The sequence below is a fragment of the Hylaeus volcanicus genome, chromosome 4, assembly GCF_026283585.1.
Source record: "Hylaeus volcanicus isolate JK05 chromosome 4, UHH_iyHylVolc1.0_haploid, whole genome shotgun sequence".
In the NCBI taxonomy this organism is placed as follows: domain Eukaryota; kingdom Metazoa; phylum Arthropoda; class Insecta; order Hymenoptera; family Colletidae; genus Hylaeus; species Hylaeus volcanicus.
Genome location: NC_071979.1, coordinates 26,934,565 through 26,961,546, shown reverse-complemented (window position 1 = coordinate 26,961,546; position 26,982 = coordinate 26,934,565). Strand labels below are relative to the sequence as shown.

Below are 26,982 nucleotides of genomic sequence, written 5' to 3'. Positions count from 1 at the left end.
CATTTTCAAATTTTTCAAATTTACATAGAAATAATAAGTACATTATTAATTATGTAAATTAGGAAATTTTATTAATAAGTGAAAATGCTTTGACAGTAAACATAGATTTCTTTTTATTTAAAATCGTACATTGCTTTCAGTTTAAAAATCATGCATCACAGAATCAATTTTTGTACCATGTAGAAGAAATTTTCAGAATATAGAAAGTAAGTTTACGAATCCAAAATTTTCTGTCTTTCATTTCATTTACTTGTCATAAATACCAAAAGATTTAGTAATTGCAACTTACTTTTAGGAAACAGTTAAAAATTCTTTTACAATATGTATTATGTACAATATTTAAGATGTTAATATGACGTTTAACAATAAAGATTCGATATTTCTTACGAAACCAATATAAGGGACAGAGGTCATACCTAATTTAACTATACAGGATGTACATAATATCAGAACACAAAATGCAAATTCATTGAAAGATCAACAGACGTATTATTTCATACGAAATCAAAATATCGAATTTATACATTCAATAAGTGAAATTTGAAATTTACTAATTTTTTTAATAGCTCCTATTACTAGAATGTTTCTGAAGCATGTACAAATTCACCTATATTACAATAATAATAATTACAAATATATCTAAATATGAGCATTACTTAGATATATTTCTACTAGGTATATTACAATATTTGTGGTAGAGGATTCGTGTAATAAATAACAATTTCACGTTATAAGTTACATAATTAATCTTCATCTGTACTTTTCTGGTATACTGCACCGAACTTATTCATATACTTACGTACAAAATCTTTAGCTTTATGTTTAACATTTTCGTTACATTGTAATTCATCAACACTTTTACAGTGTTTTAATTCTTTCGCGAGTACAAAATGTGTAAGCTAAAATAAAAAGAAAACAAGTTTTAATGAAGTAAATATGATGATAATATAGAAGTAAAAATTTGTATATTTGTTTTGTAAATATACCTTTCTTGCAAGATGTTTAAAATCTTCGGTATTAGTTATTCTACCTTGTTTACAATCATTTTTTCTGTAAGGATTTAAAAAGTGTACCATCACGTTTGCCATATTTATCCTAAAAGTATCTTTAATTTTTCTTTCCGACATCGTGGATAAGTCAGTTGAAGGCGATTGTAATTTATTTACGCTATGGCGTGAATGTGATTTGGATTTGTTACTACGTCGATGTCTTCGTAGTTTTTCAACGTGTTCTTTAAACTTTGCTCTTTCCTTTTGTCGACGTAATTTTTCCTTTATTCCTTTGTGCGTTTTATGATCTATACGATCCTCTTCTCGGCGTGGCTGTAAATGTTCAAAAATCAAAACGTAATAATAAATAGAATTATATAATAAATACATCGCATCTGAAAAAATAACAAACAGTGAAACGTACACTGATGATTCTTTCTTGAACTAATCCTTCTCTTCTCTTTTTGCTTTCTGGGAAAAGTCCCGAACTTCCAGTTACATTAGGAACACCACTTTTTTTAGGTATAATATGTTTAGAACCATTCAATGATTTTTCTATTAAAGTATTATTAAAATCTATCTCTTCGTTTTTCTGTTCTTCGTTGTTATCCTCCTCAATATCTTCATCATCTTCGTTCGATGAACTAGATTCCTCGCTGGATTCTGAAGATGATGATGAATCTGGTTGAACCCCAATATGATCTGGCGGAGGAGGTAACCATTGTGATATACGTTCCTTCACGTGGTAGTAATATATTCTACCCCTGGTGTCGGTTGCACTTTTCCATTTAGGTGGCAAATCTATAGGAGGTATTTCCGGCTGCGTTGGTTTAAATGGTTTTGTATGAAACTGTTGATCTGATTGCTTTTCAACGTGATCATAGAGAGGCTGAGTTTGAATTGTAACCGGAGGTGTTCCACCATGAACCAAGTTATTCGAAAGTGATAATTGACTTTCGGGATATTGTTGGTGACAATGAGGTAGTAAAGAATACGCTGTTGTTGTTTGATTGAACACAGATGTTTGGCTTAATGTGTATACTACCGGAGGTACACCTGAAGGTATGGTACTTGACATACCAGGTGATATTTCAGAAGGAATTGATGGTGGAAGGACATGTGAATTTTGTGGTCCTATCCCAGATTGAGAATGGCCAGGTACCGGTTGAGGTCCTCCTACATACACAGGAGTACATTGTTGACTTATTTCTCCATCTAAAATAAAACAAATAATATAAAAAAACAGTATTATATAAACAAAAAGGAAACGTAAGAAATAAATACCTTGTGTAGGATAATGTTGCCATTGCCCAAGCGAGTGATTATAAAAAACAGGATATCCTGTTTGTGGGTCTACCATAGCAGTCGTGTGAGGATCTATACCTAATGCCAGACACCTAGTTTCATGATCTTGCCATGATTCTTGTTGCTGGCGACGTTGTCGCTCTTCCTCCTCCTTAGCAACTTTTAAGGCAAATAATTGTCTGCGTTCATACTTTGTCATTCGCGGAATTGGAACCAAGCTACTTCTTTCTTCTGTTCTTTTATCTTTTGTTCGAGTATACTCAGATTCTGGAGATTCTCGGCCTCGTCTTCTATCTCCACGTTTCTCTGGTTCATTTCTTCCATATCTGTCAGATCTATGTCTATAAGATAATATAAATGTATAATCATAATTTAGTGATAATAATAATAATTATTATTATTTAACTGTGAACTACAAAATGTTTATTAATTGCCATATTTATCTCTATTATTTTAATATGGATTAAATATTAGAATCATACCTATCATATGATGTTCCTCTTTTTTCTTCTTTTTCTAATTCTTCTCTATACCCGCGATCTATGAAAGGTCACGCATTAATTGAATTTTAAGTTTAAGAATTATATACCTCATATTAGTAAATAATTCAACATTGTTACCTGCTTCCCTTTCATGCTCTTTCATTTGTTCAATTCTTTCCTTTTTTGGTATTCGAAAAACTTCCTTCAAATTTGACCACTCAGCTAAAAGTGTTGAAGCTAGGTCAGGTATCAGATTTTGATCTGCGTTATCTGATTTTATTTCGGTGATTCCTATACAGTTTTCAATATTACTCTCCTGTTTGTCTACAATGTTCAATTGATAAGAGCCCTTTTTCTCATTAGTATCATCATTGATTTGCATTTCTTCACAATTTGATTTTAATTTTCCTTGGTCATCTTCTGGAGAATCACCATTTGGAGAAAAATACAAACGTTTGGACCATTTTTCAACCACGTCAAAAATTTTACTGTCCATTAACATTGTTTTATTGGGGATTGGAAGTGTGTTTAGAGTTTTCAGGACTTCTAGTCGAAATTGTTGTGCTTCGTCGGAATCATTTGTAGAAATATCCATAACATAACTCCAAATTAAACGTAAACCATGGTAATCCAAAAATAATCTTCGACACGGCTGCTCACCGCTTTGTATAAGACGTAAAAGACGTGTTCTGTGTTCTAATTCCCTACTACGTACCATTAATCGACTCAATGTCAACGTATGAACTCTATTTTTTAATCCACCTGAGCACAATTTATCTATTTCTTCTTCCAACTGAAACAATGTATAAAAGTAATATAAAAAGTCGAGTAAAAATATAAAATTATCAAAAGCTTACATCTTCATCTTCCATATAATCAGTCTGTTTCTTTTCTCCCTTCTTTTTTCGCATGTCTTTCTCTCGTTTCTCTTTTTTCTCAGTTTTCTCCTTTTCTTCTTCTGGTGTGTCGCCGATCCAACCACGGCAATTGGGTGCTTCGCAGAAACATTTCTGCGCCTCTTTACTAATTTTGTAATAAAATTCATAGCGTAAGTAATATAATTATTATAGTTTTAAGTACGAGGTGCAATCAAAAAGTTCACAGATTAAATTTGTAAAAACAGAAGGATGTTGATTGTACCTCGTATATCAAAATACTAGCATACGAACCCATAACGTTGAAAGTGATAATCAAACGTAATTTCCTCACCAGCGGCTATAAATTTTTTATTAAAAAAGCCTATCCTCAATTCACCATTCACTGTCCACTGCATATATTAAAAAATTAACAGCTGTTAAAGTGTACATCATTTACAATATGTTTTTACTAGTTACACTTACTTTTTGTGTTTCAGAATTCGGATCACAACTGTGATTTATAAATCGAGAAACATTTCCTTTCATAGTAGCATCGATAATTTGATCAGACTTTAATGCCATGAAGTAATAATGTCTATTCTTATCCTTCGAATATTCTTTTGCTCTACGTCGAAAATCTTTTGGATCAACTACTTCACCTACATATTCCATTATAAATTCCCCCCTAATAATTAGAAATTAAATTCATCAATATGTAGTCATGAGTTATTATTCTAATTATATTTAAGGCTACTTACGCTAATAGGTCGACTATGGCACGTAAACCAAATCCTTTCTTTTCTGTTCTAAATACTTCACATTTTGCATATTCACAATTTTGAAATCTTTTGTTTGTACATCGGTCACCTACCACACATCGAGGACCGCTAGAATTTTTATTACATATTATGAAATTTCATTTGAGGCTTACAACAGCTAACATAACATAAAATACAAAAAAAAAAAATATATACCATTCTATCATAAGAAGTCTATTGAGACAATCTTCTCCGCAACCTAGTTCTCCTCTTTCAATTTCTTCTCCCGTTAAAAAGCAATCGCATACCATTCGTTTAGTTTCTTTATTTGTATACCTGAAAAAGTTATTACTATCTATATCAAAGTTTCATAGGAATAATTTTGTTTTTGTTTTATCTGTTGTACCTCTCTGTCAAATACAGATTTTCAGCCAAATGTTCGAACTGGCTCAAACGTTCTTCCATTTCTCTATCTTCTATTTCGGGAACCATAGGTAATGAAATTTTTGAACCAACAGTTCTTGGAATCTGTACACTAATGATACTGTTAGCCACTACAGATTGTTCTTTCGCTTGTTCTGTTTCTGTGTTGGACTGAACAGTTGTAACTGTTGATGTAGATGCAGATCCAGAATCTGAAGAACCAACATCTGTTAGAGCTCCAGGTGCAGACTTAACTGTTACCAATCCTGATTCAAGCGTATTCGTAGGTATGATTCCAAATGTAGATCCAACCGACGATGTAGATCCAAATCCTGTACTAGATCCCCCCATTTCAAGTTCGCTTGATCTTCGCCATCGTGATTTTACTTTAACAGGTTTACAAGAGTCTGAGTCATAACCTGTAGCATTGCAAGTAGTTGCTAGTGGTGTAAATGAATCAAATGTATTTCCAGCCTTATTAACATTGTTCTCTTTATCTGATTGTGGTTCTAGTGGATTCTCCACTTTTACATCTTGAGCAATTAAAAGAGTGTTAGATATTTTCTCTCGTTCTTGTTGAATACTTGATTTTGAAATTTCTATATTAGGTTTTGTAACTAAGCCACGTCCACGAGACCTATAAAATAATATTAAAACAAGTTTTGATCTCATGTTGTATTCTTTAAGGACATACACAAACTGTGGATAACTTTTTATATATTTGAGCATCATAGTACATACCTTTGTTTCATTAAACCGATTGATCTAATTCTACTGCTTCTCCTCACACCAGAACTGTTTGATCCACTTTCGGAACCTGTCGTATCAGTACTACCGCTTCGACTTCTAAATTCGACCCGTTTATCAATATCATTTGAGTTACTGTTACATTTTGTTTCAAATTCTGTGAGTTTACAATTACTCAAAGACAACAACATGTCGTTACTATTATCACTACTGCTGGATAATTTTGTATCTTCTCCATCAATTTTATTATCCGCTTCGTTGTCACCATACAATTCATTAATCTTTTGCTGAGTTTTGACCTTTTTATCTTGTAAGATTTTTGATTTTAATAAATGCTGATCAGCACAATCTACTTTATCTTCTCCTGAAGTGGATTTGGTTTGTTCTATTATATTTTTGTCTATGTTATCAAACAAAGAAGCAGAATTGTTTGAATGATGCAACTGTTCTATTTTATCCAATATTGATGAACTATTTTCATCATCAAGACTCATTGGCATCACTTTCTCTACATTCATTGCAATCTGCAATGTAGATGTTACACTTTCTACATTGGATAAATCATTAACTAATTTTTGTATTTCTTTTGAAGATTCGCTAATTTGCATATCTGCTAATTTGTTGTCTATTCTGCAAAATCCATCATCCTTAGACAGAATTTCTTCTGGCTTTCTTGTGGACTCATTTCTATCCATGTGCAAATCTTTTTGATTGCTAGGTGCTGTTTTGTGATGAGCATATAATTCTTCTAAATTAGTTGATTTATCATCTTTATTGTTAGAAGTCATTGGCACATCTATGCATGAGGCTGATATAGAATTCTCCGTTTCAGATCTACTTAAATTATAAATATCTTTTAGCATGGCGCAGTATTCTGTATTAGATGTGCTTCTCGAATCAGATGCTACTACCATGGATTCTATACCACCCTTATTTTGTATCACAGTAAATTCAACAAAATTTTTTCTTTCTAATGCAGAAGAATCGCTTATCAGCAACACTTCTTTTACCATCATATCATCTCCTTGTTTCAAATTATAACTATTACTTTTAACATCTTTAACCTCCACCTCTTCGCAAATTATAGTTTCTTCTACAACATCTTCTGGCCATATTTCAATTTCAGTAGAGTCAGGTTCGGTTACGACTTCCTTAATTGAATTACCAACAACTACATTTTGGACATCTTCAGGACTAAGTTTTTCGGAGTGCTCAATTATAATGTCTATCCCATCCTGACTGTCACTTTCACTAGTATCCTTTTTATATTGTGATGTTGAATATTCACTTTCATGATTGATTTCAAGCAAATCACTGTTAGGAACATTTTTAAGCTTGTTATGTTTCCTTAAAGAATTTTGATTCTTTTTCGGAAGTGCTTGGTTCTGGTACTCTCCAGTACTTTTACCATCTTCTATGTCATTTGTGTAAGGTAGTTGTAAAATGTCTCCATTAACTTTCTTCTCTTCTAGTTGCTTTTTGGCTATTTGCCTACTAGATTTTCGGACAGGTACATACTTAAGGGATGATTTCACAGATGTTTTCATTTCAGTTCTACGTCTGCGAGCCATTTTGTTTCCATATATTCTACTACTCTGTAATATTTATGGAAAATAATATACTGTAAAATCAAGTTAATTTTGTTTTAATGCTACTGAGTTTTATTCATCTATTGGCAATAGGATTAATCACTTCATTAAAACAAAAACCACCAATTGTTCCAAATTAAGTAAAGAGTGTAATTCTCATTAGCATCATGCTTTCAATTACTAGGCAGAGTATGTAAAATTAATTAAAGACTAATGTTAATTTACAATTTTCAATGTAATTTGTCAACTACAATAGCACTGCAATTATTGTAGTGATAGATTGTTAAAAATTACTCTACCTTTTTTTTTTTCAGATGTATCTTACTACAACATGTTTAAATAAACTTTTGTAAGTTATATAGAGTAAAATCAGCAAGGACTCACCATATGCCTGTAAAATGATGTCTCGTACGTTTATGATGATCATTGTTTGAGATATTTCATCTATATTTTTTAATAAACAAACACTTTTTTATATTCCTCAGTTTTTCTGCAAAAACACAAACGTAATCGACTTCTTACAAAACATTGCAACGACGATTAAACGAATTAAAACTAGTTCAGTTTGAACTTTATTGCTAAGTTTGGCGCTCCAATAATGTACAATTATGCATTAGACATTGATAGAAGTTTTGATCAATATAGATACCTTTTTTCAGTCTTGACCGTTTCACTTTGGGTTGATCAACTTTTACACAAATTGAACGAGAATTCTATTGCAATTAATACTTCTCGAGTCAACTCATGATTTGTTTAGACAAACATTAATCACCTGAATGAACGCATCACGAAGAAGTGCAAAGGATGTGTGATACTTGAACGATAAAGTGTGTATTTCAAGCGCGTACGTGTTGCCACTGAACATTGCTTGTGTGGTAATACCGACTGTGAGAGACATAAAGCTGACGCTTTAGTAATATCACTAAACGGTTTCTTGTTACAAAATTATTGGTTTCGATGTGTGAAACATTATTAAGTCGATGAAAATAATGTATTAAAGACCTGGAAGATATCGATACATCTTCAATCGCGGCAATGAACACTTACTACAGTCCGTTCCATAGACGGTAAAGTGAATCTAAATAAAACCACGTGATCGCGGCAGGGTCAACATGGCAGGAGGCAGAAACCAATAAGAAATTTCATTTTATTGTTTATTTCCTGAATTGTCCTAAATATACAAGGTGTCCCAAAAATGTTGTAACACCTTGAAAGAGGTGGTTCGGGAGGTGATTTGAAACAACTTTTTCCTTAGCGAAAATGTTGTCCGAGGTTTCGTTAAGGAGATATTAAGCGAAAACCCCGTCCAATCAGAGCGCGAGTATGCCGGTTGAGCGTAGGCTACGCGATAGGCGGCCGCGCTCATACGCTACCGCGGGCGCTTCAACGGTATACGCGCGCTCTGATTGGTCAGTGTCTTCCGTTAATAACTCTTCAACGAAGCCTCGGACAACATTTTCGCTAAGGAAAAAGTTGTTTCAAATCACCTTCCGAACCACCCCTTTCAAGGTGTTACAACATTTTTGGAACCTAGTCGGAAACCTTTGGGTGGATCCAGGAGACCACCGCTTAGTAAGCCGCTTTGTAAGCGTTCAGTACTTCGCTCACAAACATGGCGGCCGCTCTCTGTTGTTCCCTGTTAGCAGCCGATAGCGTCTATCGACTGTAACTTGTCAAATAAAATTACCAGTATACGAAAGTTTATTAAGTAATTCCAAATAACAGAGTACAGCGTGGGAATATTTGAAATATGACATCGAGAGGAAGAATATTCAGAATTATATCTAAAAATTGAGTGCATAAGATGAATAAAATATACCCTAAAAATGTACATAACGATTTTAAACATAATAAATAAAATACTTGTAAAATATACGTCACTATTTTTTTTCAATTTTGGCTGTCCGATGTTTGTCTACACCATTTTTCACTTTCGCTGTTTATATAATGTGTTATAATGTACAATTGAAATAACTTTAACCCACACTTTGAATTAATCATATTCGACGATATATATCTACTCTATCAAATCAACAGTCAATTAGAATTAGGATGTTTTGATTGATTGAGTTCAAGATTAAAATTCATAAATATGTAATATTTAGAGACCATTTAGTCATCCCTATGTATATTTCAATATTCATGGCGGCGCTATAAACGTGGCTTCTACTAACTTATAACACGTGAGATTGTGTCCCTGGATATGACTTCGTGACTTGCCGAGTTGAGTTGAGGTTCGTTTTCTAAGGTTATGCGTATGTTTATAACGGATCAAGGTTATTGTTAATGTTCAATATTGTTAGAACTAAAAGAAAATCACGGATTTGATATCTATGTAGAATCATGGGAAAACAATTCTAAGTTTCCTTTTTCTTCTTAACATTAGTAGTCAATGGTGGAAGTTAAACATAAATCGTGCTGTTTTTCATTAATTACGCAGTACAATTCGTTGTCAATGAGTAACCCGAGTTGTTTGCATATCTCATCTTTCATGTGTCCTGGTCATATTGAATAGAAATTCTTTTTATTTGTAAAGAAACAGAAAGATCAAGCATGTCTGCATCACCAATTGCAAGGCAAGCTACTCAAAGCCAAAGTATACCTTTGAAGAAAATTGTGTTCAATGATCCCAGTCAGTTACCCGCTGATTATTCATCCACTCCTGGTGGAACTCTTTTTTCAACTACACCTGGAGGTCAGTGTCTCTTTTCACTAATGTAACTTTTTCCAGTAATACAATTAGCATGATACTTTGTATTTGCATAAGTAACATTCATGGATCATTCATACACAACCTATCCCAATTGTTGCATTAATCAATTAATATACTAACTAATTAAAATTACACAAGTGTGACATTATTATGGAAAAATTTTGACAGTTAATCTATAATTTAACCCTTTGCACTCTGTTGATGTTGTTACAGTACATGCATAGTTGATGTATAGACTTTGTTGTTTGTATGACAGTTGTCCTATGGAGTGTAAAGGGTTAAAAATATAATATTAAAAAGATACATAATTTTAAGAACTCTTAGTTGATATAGTAAATGTGGGACTAAAAATGAGTCATAAGTGAGGTATAACAGAAATGTATTATTTCTGTACATTTTACAGAGGACTTACAAACATTTTTTATTATAAAATCAATTCTTATGAAATTGACATAGCTTTTTTTGAATATTTAACCATATTTTTCATGTGATTTTTTAAAATAGTTCTATGAATATCTTGTACATTTAATTAAGTAATTTCTTTACCAAATTCCTGAAATCTATCATGGCTTGAGTTCTTGCAGTTAGAACTATTAGAGATTTCTAAGTATAAACCATGTAATTTTGAGAAATGATGCCAATATTTTGCCAACACTGTATGTAACATATTGTTTCTATCTGCCAGATGCGTCCTTGAATTTCTAATGAAGTTAAATGCAATGCTGCTAAAATATTGGCATTGTTTTCTAAAAGAATGAAGTTGATGCTAAAAATTCTAATAGTTTTGACTGCAGAATTATCAGTTAAAACTATTAAAAGCCTTAGTTTCTAGAGCTTGAAAGTTTTATTGAGTATTCATGGATTTCCAGTTGAATTGGATATATAAATATTCAATGTTTACTTTGATAGAAAAAGTACAGTATGTTTAGACTGTGACATAATATGGTTAAATTATAGTAAAATATTAGTTACACATTTTATAACTACTATTACAATAATTTCATAAAAGCTGCAGACAAAAGGAGATAAGGAAACTTCTAATGAAATCACATATTGATTTGTGTTGGTAAGTACATGTTCCACTTTTATCAAGTTTTGAAAGGAATGATGGATTTAAAAAACTTGATTTATCGTTCATATAACTATTTAAATACTACAAGTGTATAGAATAATATCCTAATTATATTAGCAGACTATTTAAATTACCTCTTCAATTATTTAAATACACAAAACTTTAACAAGTACCTAGCCATAGTTGTGAAAAGTTTTACCATAATTACAACTTTATAATTAAATCCTAATTCGGATTATACTATATAATTTCAGTAGCCTGTAAGTAATAGTAGGAGAAAGTATCAAAATTATAACAGTGCTCAAATAAGGATTAATGTTGTACAATGTTGGGATCTTTTAGATTCCATGGTTTATGTTACTTTATAGGAGATCTAGGTATACTGAGCACCATGCAATTTGTTCTAGCATCCAATACACAAGATTGAAATATAAATATATTAGAACATTTAACAAATTATCATTATTAACAATATAATCATCAATAAATTAACAATTTGGTAAAGAAGTGCTGTTAAAAAATCATACATAGAAAAATATATAGAATTTTAATAATTGTATTAGTACTTATATATTATTATAAAAATAAACCAACCATCAACACAATTTATATAAATTGTACAGGTACCCGCATAGTTTATGAACGTGATTTCTTGATGAATTTACAAAATTCTCCTATATCTCGAACACCACCTCAAAATATATCATCTATACCCACGGAAATATTGAAGAATTCATCTGCAGTTAGTACAACACCTGCAAAAACTCACATTAATAGAGGTCAGTGATTGCTTAGTTAATACAGTGAACAGATTCTACATTACATTCTAAATTATTTAATGTTCCACTATCCAGTCTATTTAATTTTTATTTCTCTTTGTATTTGTTTGGCTAAATTTTTTATCTATATGTTTAACACATGCTAATATTGTCTACTTATTTATATTTCCCTGTATTTATTCTATGGAAGTATTTATTTCAAAAAGCATATTTTAACACATTTGCTGTCTTGTTGGTTACCAATAGCTACAATTGTATTCTAATAAGCATTTCATTTAATATTACTTTATCTTGAATATTAACAAAAACAATCAACACGTAATAGCAGATGTGTTAAAAATAATTACTAAAATGACATATCTAATATAATTTTGCTTATATAAATACATTACAGATACTTCAATAATTGAGGAATCTGCGGAACAGTTTGAGATGGATATGTAAAATAATCTGTAATTACAATGTGTTTGCATTGCAACAGCCATTTATATGAATAGTAATAATCGGTGCATCACAGGAAAACGTATTAGTAATGTATCTTTTTGTATAAATATATCATTGGAGATCTTAGTGATATAAGTCTTTGTACAATTTCATTTGGAAATATTAAATATAATGAAATAATTGTATTAATCTGTCATATTTATTTCCTTCATTTTATTTGATTAAGGTAGGTGTAGTGTTCTTATCTCTTCAAAGAAAGAATTAAATGTTGAGGTTAACTTTGTTAAATATTATTTTGAGGTTAACTTTGATAATATTAAATATTATAAGTTACGCATTGGTTAAAATTTGGTGGAGATTTACTTCTAGATAGTAATTTTTTAAATAATTGATAAAAATGTAACAGTAACAATTAATATGTCTTTTCCCGCTTTCATTGAATTTATCAATCAAGTATTGTTTAGTAATGACCGAAACGGTTCAAAATGGCGGCCATGGCGGTTTTTTCGATATATTGTATATTATTCTGTACACGAGTTGCGCAAAACTTTTTTTCCTCGAACTTAATTAAGAAAGATAAATGTTTTCCTATCAATTTTTTGTACAGTCTGGAAATTATTTTTGTGTTATAATAAACTATTTAGAAAAAATACTTCAATTATTGCTGCGCTTTACACTGTATCGTATCTTGTGCTATTTTTCCTTTATCTATGCTAACAGCTAAGGTCTGGGTTAATGAAGCGATTGAGTAACTCGTTAATTATTTAGTAAACTTCCGTACGTTGGCAATTTTACTTGTAAGACTATGGTAAATACTTTTTTATAATTCTTTTTTTTTCTAATTCCGCCAAGTAGTAGTCAACACGATACGTTGGAATCGTAAAACTATTAATTTATATTTCCACATAAAATCATATTAGACAGGTATTTTATTGTTATCCTCATTTTTATGAATAATGTGTGTTTTAACGCAGCTTGTGATTTATAGTAACTAAACCAGGGTACGATGTCAATGATTCTATTTCGAAATAAAGTTGCATCGATTGATACGCGTACTTTAAGATTTTGTAGCGTATGGTCTATAAATAAGTATAAGTATTATAATAACAATAACCACATTGTGTAGTACACATGAACATTTAATGAATATTTTAATTCTGATATATAGGGTGTCCCAAGACAACTGCCATTTAATTGCGAGACATATAACGAACTTCCATGAAATCTTACATTTCAAAGTAGAAGACAGTAACAACGAAAGCTACTCGCATAAACCAATGTCAATGTATTTCTATTCTCTTGTGACCTTGAATTGTGTCAAGGTCGCATTGTGTTAAGTGATTAAATTTGTCTTTGTACATCCTTTGACATTGTCTAAACAAATGACTATTGAAGAAAGTAAATTTGTATTGTACATTGCAATAAATTGTAGTTTCCTATTGAGTTTATGTTGAGAAATTGTAATGCTGACGTAGCAGGCGATACTGATGTACGTTTCTGTTTTGTATGCTGCGCGTTTTTGTGAATAAATATGTATGATAAATTGTGACAAACGTAATAAAATTTATTCGAGAATTGAACATGAAATAAAGAATATTTTTAATCAACCCTATTCAATAATTAAGAATCACAAGTCCATGAGAAAAAAACAGTATACGTACTCCAATTTTTTTCTCTCTATTTTTCAGGCTGTTTGTTTACCTTTTGAGATTGCACTATATAGAAAGTTTATTTATTATTTATACACCTACTTTACTTATACAAGTGCTTCTTATCGCGTTCTGTTTACACACTCTATTTCTATGAAATATAAGCTCATATTTTTTTTGTACACGTGATATTATTTTGTTTGTCTTTTCCTTTGAATGGAAATCTTCAAAGAAACATAAACTTTTGACAAATTCGCGCTTGAGTGAGTTTATCCTGTACAATCCCTAACGAAGTTTACTAGACTTGTAATTTTACAAGTGAACCTTTGGTTTCATTAATTTAGTTTTCGATAAGTCAACTAGCACAAGGGCAAGCGTTGTTTGACGCGAAGCTGTAACGTTGGGTAATGAATTTATACGTATACCAATTTACTTATTGCCCTGTGTGGTAACAATGATTACAATCGTTGAGTTGCCAAAAATCCACCCCCCTCCCTAGGTCGTTTCTTTCCTACGTTGACGAGGAGAGGGGCACTCTTTTACTTAAGGGGGAAGCCAAGGAAAATCTTATAAGCTAAAATAAAAGCGAAACAAGGCAGGGTTCGCGAGCGCTTTTTTTTTCAGTCTAAAGAGGTACTTGGAGGAGTGGCCATCGTATCACAGGTATCTTTACGTCTATCAAAACGTTAAAAGAAAAATGTTCTCGTCTAATCCAAATAGTGTGGTTCCAAATAATTTAGTGCGTTTTGGTTTTGACAAGTTCTACGTTTCAAGTGACAGTGGATATATTGTGATTACTTGAGAGTGAGAGGGTAATTTTTTAATTAATGTAAATAATCAATTGGTATTACTATAAAAAAAAAAAAAAAAATAGAAAAACATGGCAAAAGTTTCTTGGAGTCCGTTGTACGATGCAACGTTGATTATTTACATGTTAATTATAGGCAGACACACCACTTTCGTCAAATGGGTTCGTTTGAAGTTGACGGGGACGAAAATAAAACGGTCAAATGTTTGAAGAGCACACATACTCAGTGTTACCGAACGCAGTTAGATATCCTATCGATACGAGGATACTATATAAGTTTGAAAAAAATTTTAATCGTTTTTCGAACATTGTACTACTGCTGGTAATTGATGAGAAACTCGAATAACCAGATACAATAAATTTTGTTATATTGTACTTATATCGAACGCGTTATACAGGATCCAAACGTATATTTCAAGAGTTCAAGTTTGCAAATTTCCTGGTTAACGCGTACCGCGCAACCTCGGTGACCTCTACAGGCCCTCGAGTACCGGCAACCTAAGTCCTTCTGTTCGTACAGAAAGCATTCTATCGCTACAAATACTAATTGATGTCACAATCAAACAGTTTGTTGTGCCTTCGTGTGACCCGTTTCTTCCTCGTTAAATATATCTCATTAGCTAAATATACAAATCGAGAGTACCAGCCGAAATATCCACTTAAAGAAACGTGTTGCAGATTGATTATTATATAAAATATATACGAACGAACTATGGACAAACATTATGTTGCGTTTATAGAAACAATCGCAAGTTGTTGAAAATACTTTGACGTCGTGATTGTATTTTTTCGACGATGTTCTTGATACTAACACAATTTTAATTTATAAAAGGAATTAAGTTTGAGATGACGTTAGAGTGACAAAGATTACTTCAGAGTAGAGAGATAAAGATCACATAAGAATACTAGTACGGGTGTTACTTTGCCACGTGTTTCAGGCCAAGTTTACTTCTGGATTTGTGAAATATGTGGGCCGACGATGATGCAGCACCATGGGATATGGGGGATGATACCACACAGGAGCAACCAGCGGAGGGAGAGGCAGCTGCAGAAGGAGCTCCTGCTGACGGTGCGGCTGCTCCAGAAAAGCCGAAACTAACGTTGCTGAAACTTGAACCACCGCATTACAATCATCACTGGGTTCGCCCCCTCTTTCTTAATTACGCATATCTTTATGAATACAGGTGAGTTCAACCGAAGATTATTCTGTAATTAACGATTTCTTAAAACGTGAAAATACGGAACGATTGGGAATTCCCGAATTAGTCTGAATCTACACAATTTAAAAAAATTAAAGATACAATTGAAACCAAATTATTACTAAAATATATAGAAGCATTGTTTAATTTCTAATAAAGAATTATATTTACCAGTTGCGATAGTGATTTTTATTTTGATCTCTTACATTTTATTTAAATCTTAATTTTATTGCAAAAAAAAAATTATTAAAAAAAAATCTTTCATCCTTAAAATTTTATCATATCTTTCTATAAATGTCTTGAAAAAATGACTGTCGCGAGTCCTGGAAATAAATAAACAAAAAGTATATAAAAATTTATATACCGTGAAATGAAGTCAGGTCCAGAATTTTATTTTTGTAAAAATGAATGTAAATGTTAAATTTTGAATTAAGTTCACAGTTCTGATTGCCACGATAACCGTTTTCATGTTTTCTGCAGGAAGAATTACTACGACGACGTGATTGATTATCTGAACCAAAGGCAAAGGGGCATATTCCGTGAGCCTCCCAGAGCTCAAGAATGGGCTGAACGAGCAATGAGAACCTACGACGAGAAGAATCTCGACAAGAGTCACAAACGATCTGCAGACATGAAGACTATAATTAATATGAGACACGAACCTAGATATTACAGTTACCACACTCGGGCCTATTACAGTTTGAAGTACCAGAAGATCCTCTGAATTTATTATTTTGATAACAAAGTACGACCCGGTATTAAAATAATTGTCATTCGCGGCATAGATATAGATTTCGTTGCGGCATATTTATATACGTGGCTTGTAACAACTTTGCTAGTGTTGATTAATGTTTTTGTAAGCGTATTCACCTACTACGAATTCTATTCATTAATTGTTCTCTACCCAACTGTTCACACCATAAGCATAAACTAGCAGAAAATTTCACATGTATAAATTGCCACTTATATTTAATTTTACAAAGATATTAAATTCCTTGTGAACTGATATGTAAGTAAACGTTTTATAATAATTGCTATTCTTTTGATCAGTCTTTATTCGACGCAACCATGTGATTTCTTAGAGATAGACCGTGATAGCTGTGATGTACTTGTATATGCTCTAAACCTCAATGCATATTGTATGTATACTGCCGCTGAAGCATTCTCAAATACATTGATATTATCAAACATCACGTTAAAACTGTTTCTTTGAATGTTCTCCTAAGACCAGGTGTATGTTCCTATGTTAGAGTAATCGTGAAGACATAAATTTCATATAACTGGAAATGTAGAGAATACATTAGAATGATTAGAAATATGTATATTTCTCGACATACATTTAGTTCAAATTTTTACCGATTGTGTCTTGATTCTTGCGTCCTGTTTTACCAACTGCGAAAACAACTGAATGTTCTACTATAGCGCACTCTACATCTGAGAACGGTAACTCAGATCGAAGACTCAATTCTCTGAGATAATATGAAATGATCGAGATATTTATGTAAAATGAATATCCTGATTTTGTAACAATAAAACTTGTGTTCAATATGTAAATATATTTACCTTAGTTATTTGAAGAACAGCAATGTTTTGAGGTTTTTCTTGATTTAAAATGACGGCGAGCTTTGTCCTCTTGACAACCGCAATTAGTTTCTTAAAGTATTCGACGAGATGACACTTTTATAACACGACACTGTCCACGCTGAAGGGTGAAGTTTGACTGATGTCCTGCGAGACAAGTGATCTGTATTGTAATTAACATAGGACACAAAAGAGCTGATAATGTTGTCGTAATAAGTAATTTATCGGTTTAGTGTGTAACTACGTGAAAGCAGAAGTGACTGGAAGTCGATTGTAAACATCTATCGCAGTTGGTAAGGTTAGTAAACATCAACATACTTGTCTCTTGCTGTTATATCAACGAAAGAAAAGAAAAGAATCTCGGAAATTATGTACGTAAACGCAGACAAAGGTAATAAAAATTGCGTTTTATAATATGCGAGATATTTTTCACAAGTGAAAATACATTTCCATATTGCACAATCGTATTATTCCAAAAGTCAAACTATCGATTCATATCGATTGATTCTCTTACTCTAACGGAATACGAAAAGGATAGAAATAATAAGTCGTGGAAAAATTAAATCTTATTTTGAGACTTTTGTCCTTATTTTTCATTTCTTAGCTTTAATCGATGGAAATGTGATTAAAATAATTTGATTCGACTCAAGAGTAATAATAATTCGGTTAAAGAATAGGTTGCCAACTCTTGCTCTAGAACTACAAACAAGAGGAAAAGTAAATAACGTTTTCGTTCTCCTTTGACGTAAATTGCTAACGCAAAAGTATTATTGTATTTCATATCATCGAACTGTATAAGCATCTTGTGGTATCTATCTATAATATTTATACCATTAATAATTCTTACACGAATTCCAATGGCGAGAAACGACGTTCGCCACCGATTCTCATTACATGGAAGTAAAATACAACAACTAAGGAATCGAAAATTGCACTGGCTGAATCGCGTGTAATGTTCCATAGACGAAACCAGCGAACATATTATGTATAATCACGTGCAAATTATATTAATATCATTACCGTCGCGATGTTTACCAATTGTTATTGATCCTCGCAACTATTCGCTTACGTGGAGATATATATATGTATATGTGTACATGTAATATAGGTATATTGTCTGACATTTAAACATAGACAAATCAGCGTGGGTCCTCTATTTGAAGGCTTACTCGTTGAAAAAATACTGCATTCTGTGATATGAAACTCGATTGGAATACGACGCGACTTGTTTCCTTTCTTTTTAGCGACGTTGTATCAGATATCTCAGGCTTCTACGGCCCTGTTCGCGATTGATACTAACCGAGCCTTCCAGGTGTGCTTTGGATAAAATAATTCAAAGATAGCTTTGCAATTATCATGAAATTATATACTTTTCATCATAATACAAGTGCTTTCGGAATGAACTGTGGTGGGGGTGGCTGAGGAGGGAGAGCGAGAGAGGGGAGGAAAGGAAGGGAGCGTTTATCGTACTGGGCCTAGTATACAAGGTGTTCCAAAAATGTTGTAACACCTTGAGAGGGGTGATTCGGGAGGTGATTTGAAACAACTTTTTCCTTAGCGAAAATGTTGTCCGAGGCTTCGTTAAGCAGATATTAACGGAAAACACTGACCAATCAGAGCGCGAGGATGCCGATGGAGCGCTCGCGGTAGCGTAGCTACGCCGCTAGCCGGCCGCACTCCCCGACCAATCAGAGCGCGAGTATGCCAATGGAGTGCCCGCTGATTGGTCGGGGTTTTCTGTTAATATCTCCTTAACGAAGCCTCGGACAACATTTTTGCTAAGGAAAAAGTTGTTTCAAATCATCTCCCGAATCACCCCTTTCAAGGTGTTACAACATTTTTGGGACACCCTGTATACCTTTGAAGGGACGCCAATATTCGTTTTTAACTATTAATTTTGTATTATTAGAAGGTATCGAAAGCCTCGGTTAGTATCGACGTTATACAATGTAATATTTTAAATCGTATCGCTCGTACGACGCATAGCCATCGATAACGCTAAAGGGAAGCATAAGCTTGAAGATAACATGGTGAAATATTACTTTCCGAAAAGGAGTTTGTGTTCCGAAAAATATGAAACGCATTTATTTGAACGATGTAGAGGCACTCGAATCAGCTACACTGTTGTCTATCTTTTTTTCTTTTTCTTTCGTTTTGGAAACCAGACCCATGTCTTCGAGCTTATACTCTGAATCTCGTTTACGCGGCGTAAATACTCTAAAGAGAGATATTTGCCAACGGATGCATTTAACGACATTGTGATAATTGACTATCGGATTGTGTTATGCGCATCTACAACGTAAAACATAATTGTGACGCGAAAACGTTAATCGTAGAGTGAAAGAAAAGTTTTCCCTTCTTTTGCAACGGATGCTTAAATTAAATAACGGTATTGAAGTTTTATGTTACATGTAGCATTTTGTAGCTCTTGAATCGCTCTATTAATTCGTATATCAAGTACTACTGAACGATTGTATACTTTTGATTTTATCAATTTAGAAAAATCAAATTGACGCTCAAGAAAGCGTGTACAATCTACGAGAGTGCTTATGGTCGAACATAAATGCAAATGTCGTACATAAGAAAAGTAATCGTGTATTTACTAAATTAACCAAGTACGATCGCTATTTTACGCAAAAATGGTCGAGATTATGGAAGCGGTTACCCGTACAACATAAAAATCCAACGTGGATGGTATCGTAACTTGCTAGTCTATCTGAAAATTAATAGACGCTAGGCTAAGGGATTCTAATAGGGGAAGGGATATCACGAAACATTTATCTTAACTTTTGTACACTGAGATGTTAAATTGACTAGTGCTACGAATGGAAAACATTGATTTTTCAGGTGCTCGAGCCCTCTAGCTGAACATTATGAAATCTTTCTAACAAACGAAGTACACCTATACATATACATATTGCACGTGCCCCTATGAACAAACAGATAGAATTAGATAGATTAGAAACTTACAGAATATCCTACGAGGAAAGTTGGATATCGTTCGAACAACGGATAAATGGATAAAAAATGTTAATGAAATATTTCTCAATATTCAGCCTAGCAGGTGTCACGTTGACCTTTTGCTACTTATGGATGGATTACATGAATTGGGCCTTCGTGGGCATAAAAATTCTACACGAACAAGAAACCTTCTGTCGTACTTTACCATTTTTTTTTTCCTCTTACGATACACCTATCGGAACTAATACGCTATACTCGTAAATACAGTCACGGTGGAGACTTTCGACTATCGTTACAAATCACGTAATCCACGTAAAACTTTGACCAATGTTCGCTACAATAATTCTGGAACACGACGGCGACGATTGTACGCTCCGCGAATTTAGAAATCTTTTCTCTTGCGATTGAATTAAAACGAATATCGGCACAGTCTCCGTTTGGGCACACCTGTTCCCCGATTTGCACGGTAGATTGGTTCCTTGGAATATCGTGTAAATAACCGTGAGTTTTTGTTGAAAAGCTGTGCAAATAACGAAAAAGAAATGTACGTAATTTTAATCTGTTTATTAATTGAATTCATTTGTTTCAACGTAAACGAAAAATGAAATATAATTTTGAAAGTTGTGTGAAAATCAGATCGTATAAAGAATGTAGCGTGTAAATCGGGGCATAGATATATTTCCTTTTAGATTCTACTCTAGATCGATCGCGATTATTCCGTTAAGGGTTATCGTTTTTTTTATAAAAATCTAATTTCCGCAGAATAATTGTATCGTAATTTAATTATACACATTCGGCACAACCACACACCGATTCCCCATCGATATATATTCAGGACATTTTGAACGTTATCTCAAGCTTACGGATAGTATACTTCTAGTTTATACGCTACGCATACCGAGTTCACAGTTAATGGCAGTTAAGCGCAGATCAGGCGAGTCCTTTAACGTTTTTAGCTACTATCGGTGTGAGCCGAAGATGGACAGGATTAGACTCGATTAATAGATAAATTCAAACATTTTTAAGCGAGTGCACTCAATTTCGACACTTTCAATTTATTTTATAAATAATAAAGCATTATTATTTTTAGGAAGAAAGTAAGAGTATCTTATGGATCTCATGACATTTTATATTTTCTTATATTATAATATAGACTAAAAATAGTGCTCAGAATTTTCTATTATAGTGTTATTCAAAATGACGATTGTCTAAAAATGTGTCAGTAATTGGGCCATTTACTTCATAATGTTCAATGTAAAATATAATTTGATTTCGAATTTGATTTGATTCTACGATTCGATACTGTAACTTTGATCAATAATTGTATATCTTTAATTCTCGAGTTGGAATTTTGTATCTAGACAACTCACGTTGTTTTTAAATTTCCAAAATAATTCGAATAGTCTATATGAATATAAAAAATCGTGACGTTTGCGACAAATCTAGAATACAATTTATCCACCTCGACTCATCGTGATTCTTATAGCTTTCCGTAAAGACTTACTACTACCTATATACCACTTACAACTGATAGGACGCCTTTAGAAGCAAAGGACTATTAGCTCCACTCGCTTGACTTGCGCTTGGTTATGAACATTCACTGCGTCACGTCTTACTTTGTTAATTAACGCGACGAACAATCTTCTTAAAGTAATCGGTTCAATATGAACTCTCGATTCGTACGTATTTGTTTACGAGCCTATGCTAAACGTGAACGGTTCCTTGTACGATTACAATCACGAAAATTTGAGTAGCAAAGTAGACGATAGAGCAAGGGAACTGAATCTCGAATTCAAACGTTCGCTGTTATACAGACAAGTATGCATTCGGTATATTTTATCTCAAGGACGATGATTGATCAACGATATCGTATAGAGATGTCACTGAACAAAAAATGGTAACGGAAAGTTTTAGCACTATATTTTTTTTTTTAATCACATTAAATTCTACGCTTCCTTCTACGTTGGAAAGAGAATTGCTTAAGGAGCTATATACGATTAGACACTAAAAAAGGCATGATTTTATGAATCTTTATAAAGTATATTATAAAGTTCTTCCTGATTTCCAAAAGTTGCCTTTTTATTTAACGACGATGATATACTTTAGAAAATTATCCGATTCTTGTTTTCTATATATGTCGTTTGATAATTAATAATAATCCCTTTCGTTTTCTTTAAACAAAAATTCATAAAGTCGAGCCATCTTTTATAATGCCCAACCGTATATAACTTCTTAAGAATTGTTTAAATAGAATGTTAACGCATAAATGATAACTGGCGACGTGTCCAACTCATTTGGCGTTATCCCTTTCAGATCTAATGGACTAAATTTAACGTTTTAAGCTCGAGTACTTGGTTGCGGCGATCACAATATGCGACGCGCTATAAAATGTATCGACGGTACATTTAACTACAATGAAAGACTTTTAATCAAAGTCGAACATATTTACGATCAAAAACCAAGTGAAAGACAAACATGACAGTACTTGAAAATAAGTCCACTGATAACCAACCACGCGTTCGATCTTCGACGCTAAACGGAGTAATAAATTAACAGACAAGGGGAGCTCTGTACTAACTAAACGTAACGTCTACAAAACTACATTCATCAACAATTCCCGTTTCTCAAATTATAATTACTAAACAGAACCATATTTTAATATCAATTTTCGCAGTTTCGGTACCTGCAAAATGATAAAGTAGTCCTCCAAATGAATTACGCATTGACGTTATTAAAACGATCCAATATATTCTTCTAGACAATATATCTAATTAAATTTCGTTAGAAGAGAACCAAGGACCAAAAAACCATTTCTTGCCCAAGGGCCCGAGAAACATAGGTAGTAAGAAACCCGATCGCTAGGTTCGCTTAACCTGTTTAAAAGATGTGTGGAGCTAATTGCAATTTCCATAAAGAAACAGGCCTGGCGAACACCGTGACCTGGCCCTTCTCCTTTCCACCAACTAAAAAGACGTACAGCGGCGCTGGCCCGTAAGACGGAGTTTCCGAATCGTGGATATCCGCCGCGGCCACCTTCGCCCTTTGTCTCTCCGCCCTTGAAGCGCTCACGGCTCTTCTGGATGGAGAACCTAATGGCAAACTTTTCGGCGGAGCTCTAGGCACCCTCTTGATTTCTTGAAGCTCCAACAGCTCCGCGAACGTCTGCGAGGCGGATCTTCCTGGCTCGTCCTCCAACACGCTATCCGGTGGGCTGTTCAACATCTTCGCGTACTTGCCGTCTTGGGACTGTGGCTGCTGGTGATGGTGACCTCTCGTCTCGTCCAAGCCAAGGTAATTCGGATTGCAAAAGCCGAACTGACCCTCGCGTATCGTCGACGGAGTCACTATGGGACGGTATTGCTTGGACTTTCGCCCTGACGGCCAATCGTCGTCGGCGAGGGGATCCCCAGGACTCCTGGCCTCTATACTCGCGTAATCCGACGTCGACTCCTCGCCTTCCTCCAGATCGGCGAACCTGACCGAGGCTGACGTCGGGATCTTCGCGGTGGTCGGCGTCTTTGGCGTCTGAAGCGCCGCTTCGTATAGATGGGAAGTGTAACTCTCGCCCCGGGTCGGCTGGCAGGCTTGATGAATGGCCGCGAAGTCCCTAGAAAATGGAGGAGGGTCTGTTTAGTTCTCGGCGAGAGTAGTAATGGGAAAAACCTTAGGTTTCGAATATATCTGAAGTTTGCCGATGTGTTTGTCTCGTTTCCTCTTTTGAATTTTTCCCAGAGAAAGAAACGAGACAAACACTTTACGAACTTCAGATTTATTCGAAACCTAGGCTTTTGTCCATGGGGCACTGCGCGTAGTGACTACGCTATTGCGGGCGCTCCACCGACGTACTCGCGCTCTGATTGGTCGGCGTTTTCTGTTAATATCTCCTTAACGAAGCCTCGGGCAATATTTTCGCTAAGGAAAAAGTTGTTTCAAATCACCTCCCGAATCACGCCTTCAAGGAACTCCAACAGTTTTGGGACACCCTGTAGAATCTAACATTTATCCTATTACTTATTTTTGTATCCTCATCAAAATTTACGAATTCTATCTAGGTTCGTTTTCATTACCACTTAGCTCTTAAAATGAATTGTTCAAGTTCCTTAGTGAAAATGACTGTATAAGGAGATCCAACTCCCTAAGAAAGTAACTAGAAAACTGTTATCAAAATTCCTAATTTGAAGTTATGAATATTTCGTCCACTCGCGGTGCAAGGCTCACAGACTACGATATATATATATGTCATATGTGTATGATAATATATACACATATGACATAAAGGGTGTTCCAAAAATGTCCCAGAAATGGACCATCCATTTCTTCCGATGGTATTTTAATTTTGAATCGGCAAAGTTGGTAGACATTGTAACCATAGAATTCCGGGCATTTATAGGAACGTAATTGCGGACAGGAGGGTGTACACACCGTCTTTCCTCTTGGACTTCTATCAATCTGGAGGTAGGGGGTTCCTTGCGTTCCTCGTTGTCGCTGTTGTCGTCAGGGTCGACGAAAACTAGCCTGGCCGCTTCCACAGGTGTCAGGACAGGTGTAGGTAAGGTGAGGGCACGGAAGTTTGGGACCGAAATGGGGTCCCTGGTCATCCCGGAGCTGGTGGTACTGTTGCTGTTGTTGGAGTCGACAGGTTTCGGTGTTGTTTCAGGTGGCTTTTGTCTTCGGCGAGCCAGCGTGTTGGCGCTCCGTGACTTCACCATCCCCGTTGACGGTTCGACGACCTCCGCGTCTACTTGCTGAAATGGATAATACGAGTTCGCCTGCGGGCAGGCTCAAATTGTCACATGCGTTTCGTTTTTGCAAACGCGAGGTTTAATTCGGGTGCAAATAACGGGAACGAAAAATATAACGAAACGATACGGCGTTAGTATTAGACCGAGGTTGCCTTAATTAAGAGGTATTAACCCTTTGCACTCGGATTCTGTATAGCATTCTGAATAGCATAAAATTTTGATTTTTCACATGAATATATTCCTCAATGCGTAAAGATTCATATAAACTCAAGTATCGTTATAGTAAATTACACGCTTCATAAAATTACATTGTGTAATATAATATGATGTTTGCACATTCTGTAACGAAATGGCTCCTAGTGCAAAGAGTTATTAAAGGATTAAATATTATTTAAATCATTAAAGTTTACATAATCAAGCATTCATCGTGGTGTTTATTTTTGTAACTTTATCAAAATTCATGAATTTTATTGAAATTCATTTTCGTTGATGCTTGATTTTTAGAATTAAATTTTTTAGTTCTTCAGTGAAGAGCACTGTCATCCATATATGGGTGACATGGCGATTAACATGTTAATACAGCGTGGAAACGTTTGGACATGTAACATTTTTTACATTCTTTAGATAGATTGGCGTTAAAATTGATTGGAAGAAAATTGTTCTTCTTCATGTTATCGCTTGATGAATAAAAAGTTTATTAGAATATTTGAATAATATTTTATCTAGTTTATTAAAATGTCAAAAGCGATCGAATTTAGGCAACCTTACTCTATTACAGACAACGTATGTATAGGCTATACCTCTTGAGGACTTTCCTCGTTGTCGTCTTGACCGCTTAGAACGGAATAACTGCATTTCGCCGGATGGCTCAGCCGCGACAGATTGATTTGCGACAATTTCGAAATTTCTTTCAGGAAGCTCGGTCTAGCCGGTGCCTCGTTCGGTGATATCCTGCTGTTGCACAGCCTCGTCCTTTGATTTCTCGGCTTGTACTTCGCGTTGTCGAGGTTGGTCCCTCGAATGATTAATTCAGAAACCGCTAGGGCAACGCTTTCGGCTCTTGGTTGAGGTTTAGGACCTGCCACTGACAATTTCTCCCACGTTTCCGTACCTACGATGAAATTCACTTTCACTTTTATTATATATAATAAATTCGTAATTTATTTCAAAAATAAAGAAGACACGTGATTTGTATACTTTATATATTAAACTATGATTTCAAGTTATCGCCCAATAAAATACTACGATATTACAAATGAATTACTTGCATAATACGATGTACTATATATTAATATGCAAATTATCAAAATGTTAAGATATTTACTATACGAGTTTTTATAATATAATAAAATAAGCTTATATAATAAATACCTCAACATTTTTATAATTTTCATAAATTGATGTACTTAAAAGTGCTGTGGTAGATGAATGTTTAAAGGGAATATATCTCGAGTGACTCTTTAATTCATTACCGAAATGAAACCTCCAGAGCTCGTTCGTGGCTAGACCGCCGCTTTCTCCACCGAAAATTAACATACAACTGGGAAGTCTACAGGCGGCGTGACCGTGAAGGGGCCCTGGACCGGGCTTATTTTTCAATAGACACCAGGAGGCTGCATTCACGTCCCATCGCCAACAGTCGCTCCTCTCTTGGAGGTCGGTCATACCCCCGTAAACGTACATCGCATCGCCATGAAGAACCGCTGAATGTTTATGCCTCGCTGCCGGGCCGCATTCACTGGACGAAAGAAGGTGCCAGGATTCCGTTTCTAAAGGGTGAATTATGAAAATTATCCAGGAATATTAAATAAACAGGTAGATTTAATAATACGTAATAGTAACATGAATCGTATTTAGGTGAATAAAGTTATCTAAATATAACCA

General features: G+C 34.2%; 4 protein-coding genes and 1 long non-coding RNA gene across 9 annotated transcripts in view; 3 read left to right on the top strand and 2 right to left on the bottom strand.

Annotated features, from left to right (window-relative positions):
• Positions 1-88: 88 nt before the first annotated feature.
• Positions 89-17,513, bottom strand: LOC128874555 (histone-lysine N-methyltransferase SETD2). 2 transcript variants are annotated; one of them, XM_054119386.1, is made up of 15 exons: positions 17,378-17,513; positions 7,535-7,640; positions 5,556-7,156; positions 4,798-5,451; positions 4,608-4,727; positions 4,392-4,520; positions 4,117-4,318; positions 3,946-4,043; positions 3,634-3,799; positions 2,915-3,569; positions 2,777-2,834; positions 2,274-2,635; positions 1,414-2,204; positions 987-1,322; positions 89-899 (listed from the first exon to the last, which is right to left on the bottom strand). In XM_054119386.1, the coding sequence occupies exons 2-15, from the start codon at positions 7,535-7,537 to the stop codon at positions 744-746; spliced, it is 5,331 nt and encodes a 1,776-aa protein (XP_053975361.1). In that variant the 5' UTR covers positions 7,538-7,640; positions 17,378-17,513; the 3' UTR covers positions 89-743. The 2 variants fall into 2 exon arrangements, with proteins under 2 accessions (XP_053975361.1, XP_053975360.1); XM_054119385.1 differs by lacking the exon at positions 17,378-17,513 and adding an exon at positions 7,800-8,566.
• LOC128874568 (eukaryotic translation initiation factor 4E-binding protein) lies at positions 9,215-12,343 on the top strand. Of its 2 annotated transcripts, XM_054119405.1 has the most exons (4): positions 9,215-9,384; positions 9,687-9,845; positions 11,559-11,714; positions 12,109-12,343. In XM_054119405.1, exons 2-4 carry the CDS (start codon positions 9,704-9,706, stop codon positions 12,156-12,158), a joined length of 348 nt encoding a protein of 115 aa, XP_053975380.1. In that variant the 5' UTR covers positions 9,215-9,384; positions 9,687-9,703; the 3' UTR covers positions 12,159-12,343. The 2 variants fall into 2 exon arrangements, with proteins under 2 accessions (XP_053975380.1, XP_053975381.1); XM_054119406.1 differs by lacking the exon at positions 9,215-9,384 and having other exon boundaries at positions 9,452-9,845.
• Positions 14,339-17,008, top strand: LOC128874566 (flightin). Its single transcript, XM_054119404.1, has 3 exons — positions 14,339-14,470; positions 15,554-15,799; positions 16,295-17,008. The coding sequence occupies exons 2-3, from the start codon at positions 15,582-15,584 to the stop codon at positions 16,536-16,538; spliced, it is 462 nt and encodes a 153-aa protein (XP_053975379.1). The 5' UTR covers positions 14,339-14,470; positions 15,554-15,581; the 3' UTR covers positions 16,539-17,008.
• A 60-nt stretch (positions 17,514-17,573) lies between the features above and the next one.
• LOC128874570 (uncharacterized) overlaps positions 17,574-26,982 on the top strand; it is a 27,046-nt gene continuing 17,637 nt past the window's right edge. The window contains exons 1-6 of the long non-coding RNA XR_008456669.1: positions 17,574-17,693; positions 23,498-23,647; positions 24,747-24,905; positions 25,014-25,228; positions 26,013-26,105; positions 26,654-26,913. This is a non-coding gene — a long non-coding RNA (uncharacterized LOC128874570). The remainder of the gene's footprint in view (positions 17,694-23,497; positions 23,648-24,746; positions 24,906-25,013; positions 25,229-26,012; positions 26,106-26,653; positions 26,914-26,982) is intronic.
• The window catches only part of LOC128874557 (uncharacterized), a 27,817-nt gene continuing 18,641 nt past the window's right edge, over positions 17,807-26,982 (bottom strand). For 2 of the 3 annotated variants that reach the window (XM_054119392.1, XM_054119391.1), the window contains 4 exons: positions 26,571-26,867; positions 25,899-26,209; positions 24,779-25,125; positions 17,807-23,963 (listed from right to left, as the gene is read on the bottom strand). In XM_054119392.1, coding sequence (XP_053975367.1) covers positions 23,234-23,963; positions 24,779-25,125; positions 25,899-26,209; positions 26,571-26,867 — 1,685 coding nt within the window. In that variant the 3' untranslated portion in view covers positions 17,807-23,233. The remainder of the gene's footprint in view (positions 23,964-24,778; positions 25,126-25,898; positions 26,210-26,570; positions 26,868-26,982) is intronic. The other variant, XM_054119393.1, reaches the window with a different exon arrangement.

Excerpts from the sequence above, each read along its gene's own strand:
- LOC128874566 (XM_054119404.1), top strand. The coding sequence starts at position 15,582 with ATGTGGGCCGACGATGATGCAGCACCATGGGATATGGGGGATGATACC. Across the intron at positions 15,800-16,294 it reads GCATATCTTTATGAATACAG|GAAGAATTACTACGACGACG; the intron begins GTGAGTTCAACC and ends TGTTTTCTGCAG.
- LOC128874555 (XM_054119386.1), bottom strand. Across the intron at positions 4,044-4,116 it reads CGAATTCTGAAACACAAAAA|TGGACAGTGAATGGTGAATT; the intron begins GTAAGTGTAACT and ends TAATATATGCAG. Across the intron at positions 2,636-2,776 it reads AGAGGAACATCATATGATAG|ACATAGATCTGACAGATATG; the intron begins GTATGATTCTAA and ends ATTATCTTATAG.
- LOC128874568 (XM_054119405.1), top strand. The coding sequence starts at position 9,704 with ATGTCTGCATCACCAATTGCAAGGCAAGCTACTCAAAGCCAAAGTATA. Across the intron at positions 9,846-11,558 it reads TTTTTCAACTACACCTGGAG|GTACCCGCATAGTTTATGAA; the intron begins GTCAGTGTCTCT and ends TAAATTGTACAG. Across the intron at positions 11,715-12,108 it reads AAAAACTCACATTAATAGAG|ATACTTCAATAATTGAGGAA; the intron begins GTCAGTGATTGC and ends AATACATTACAG.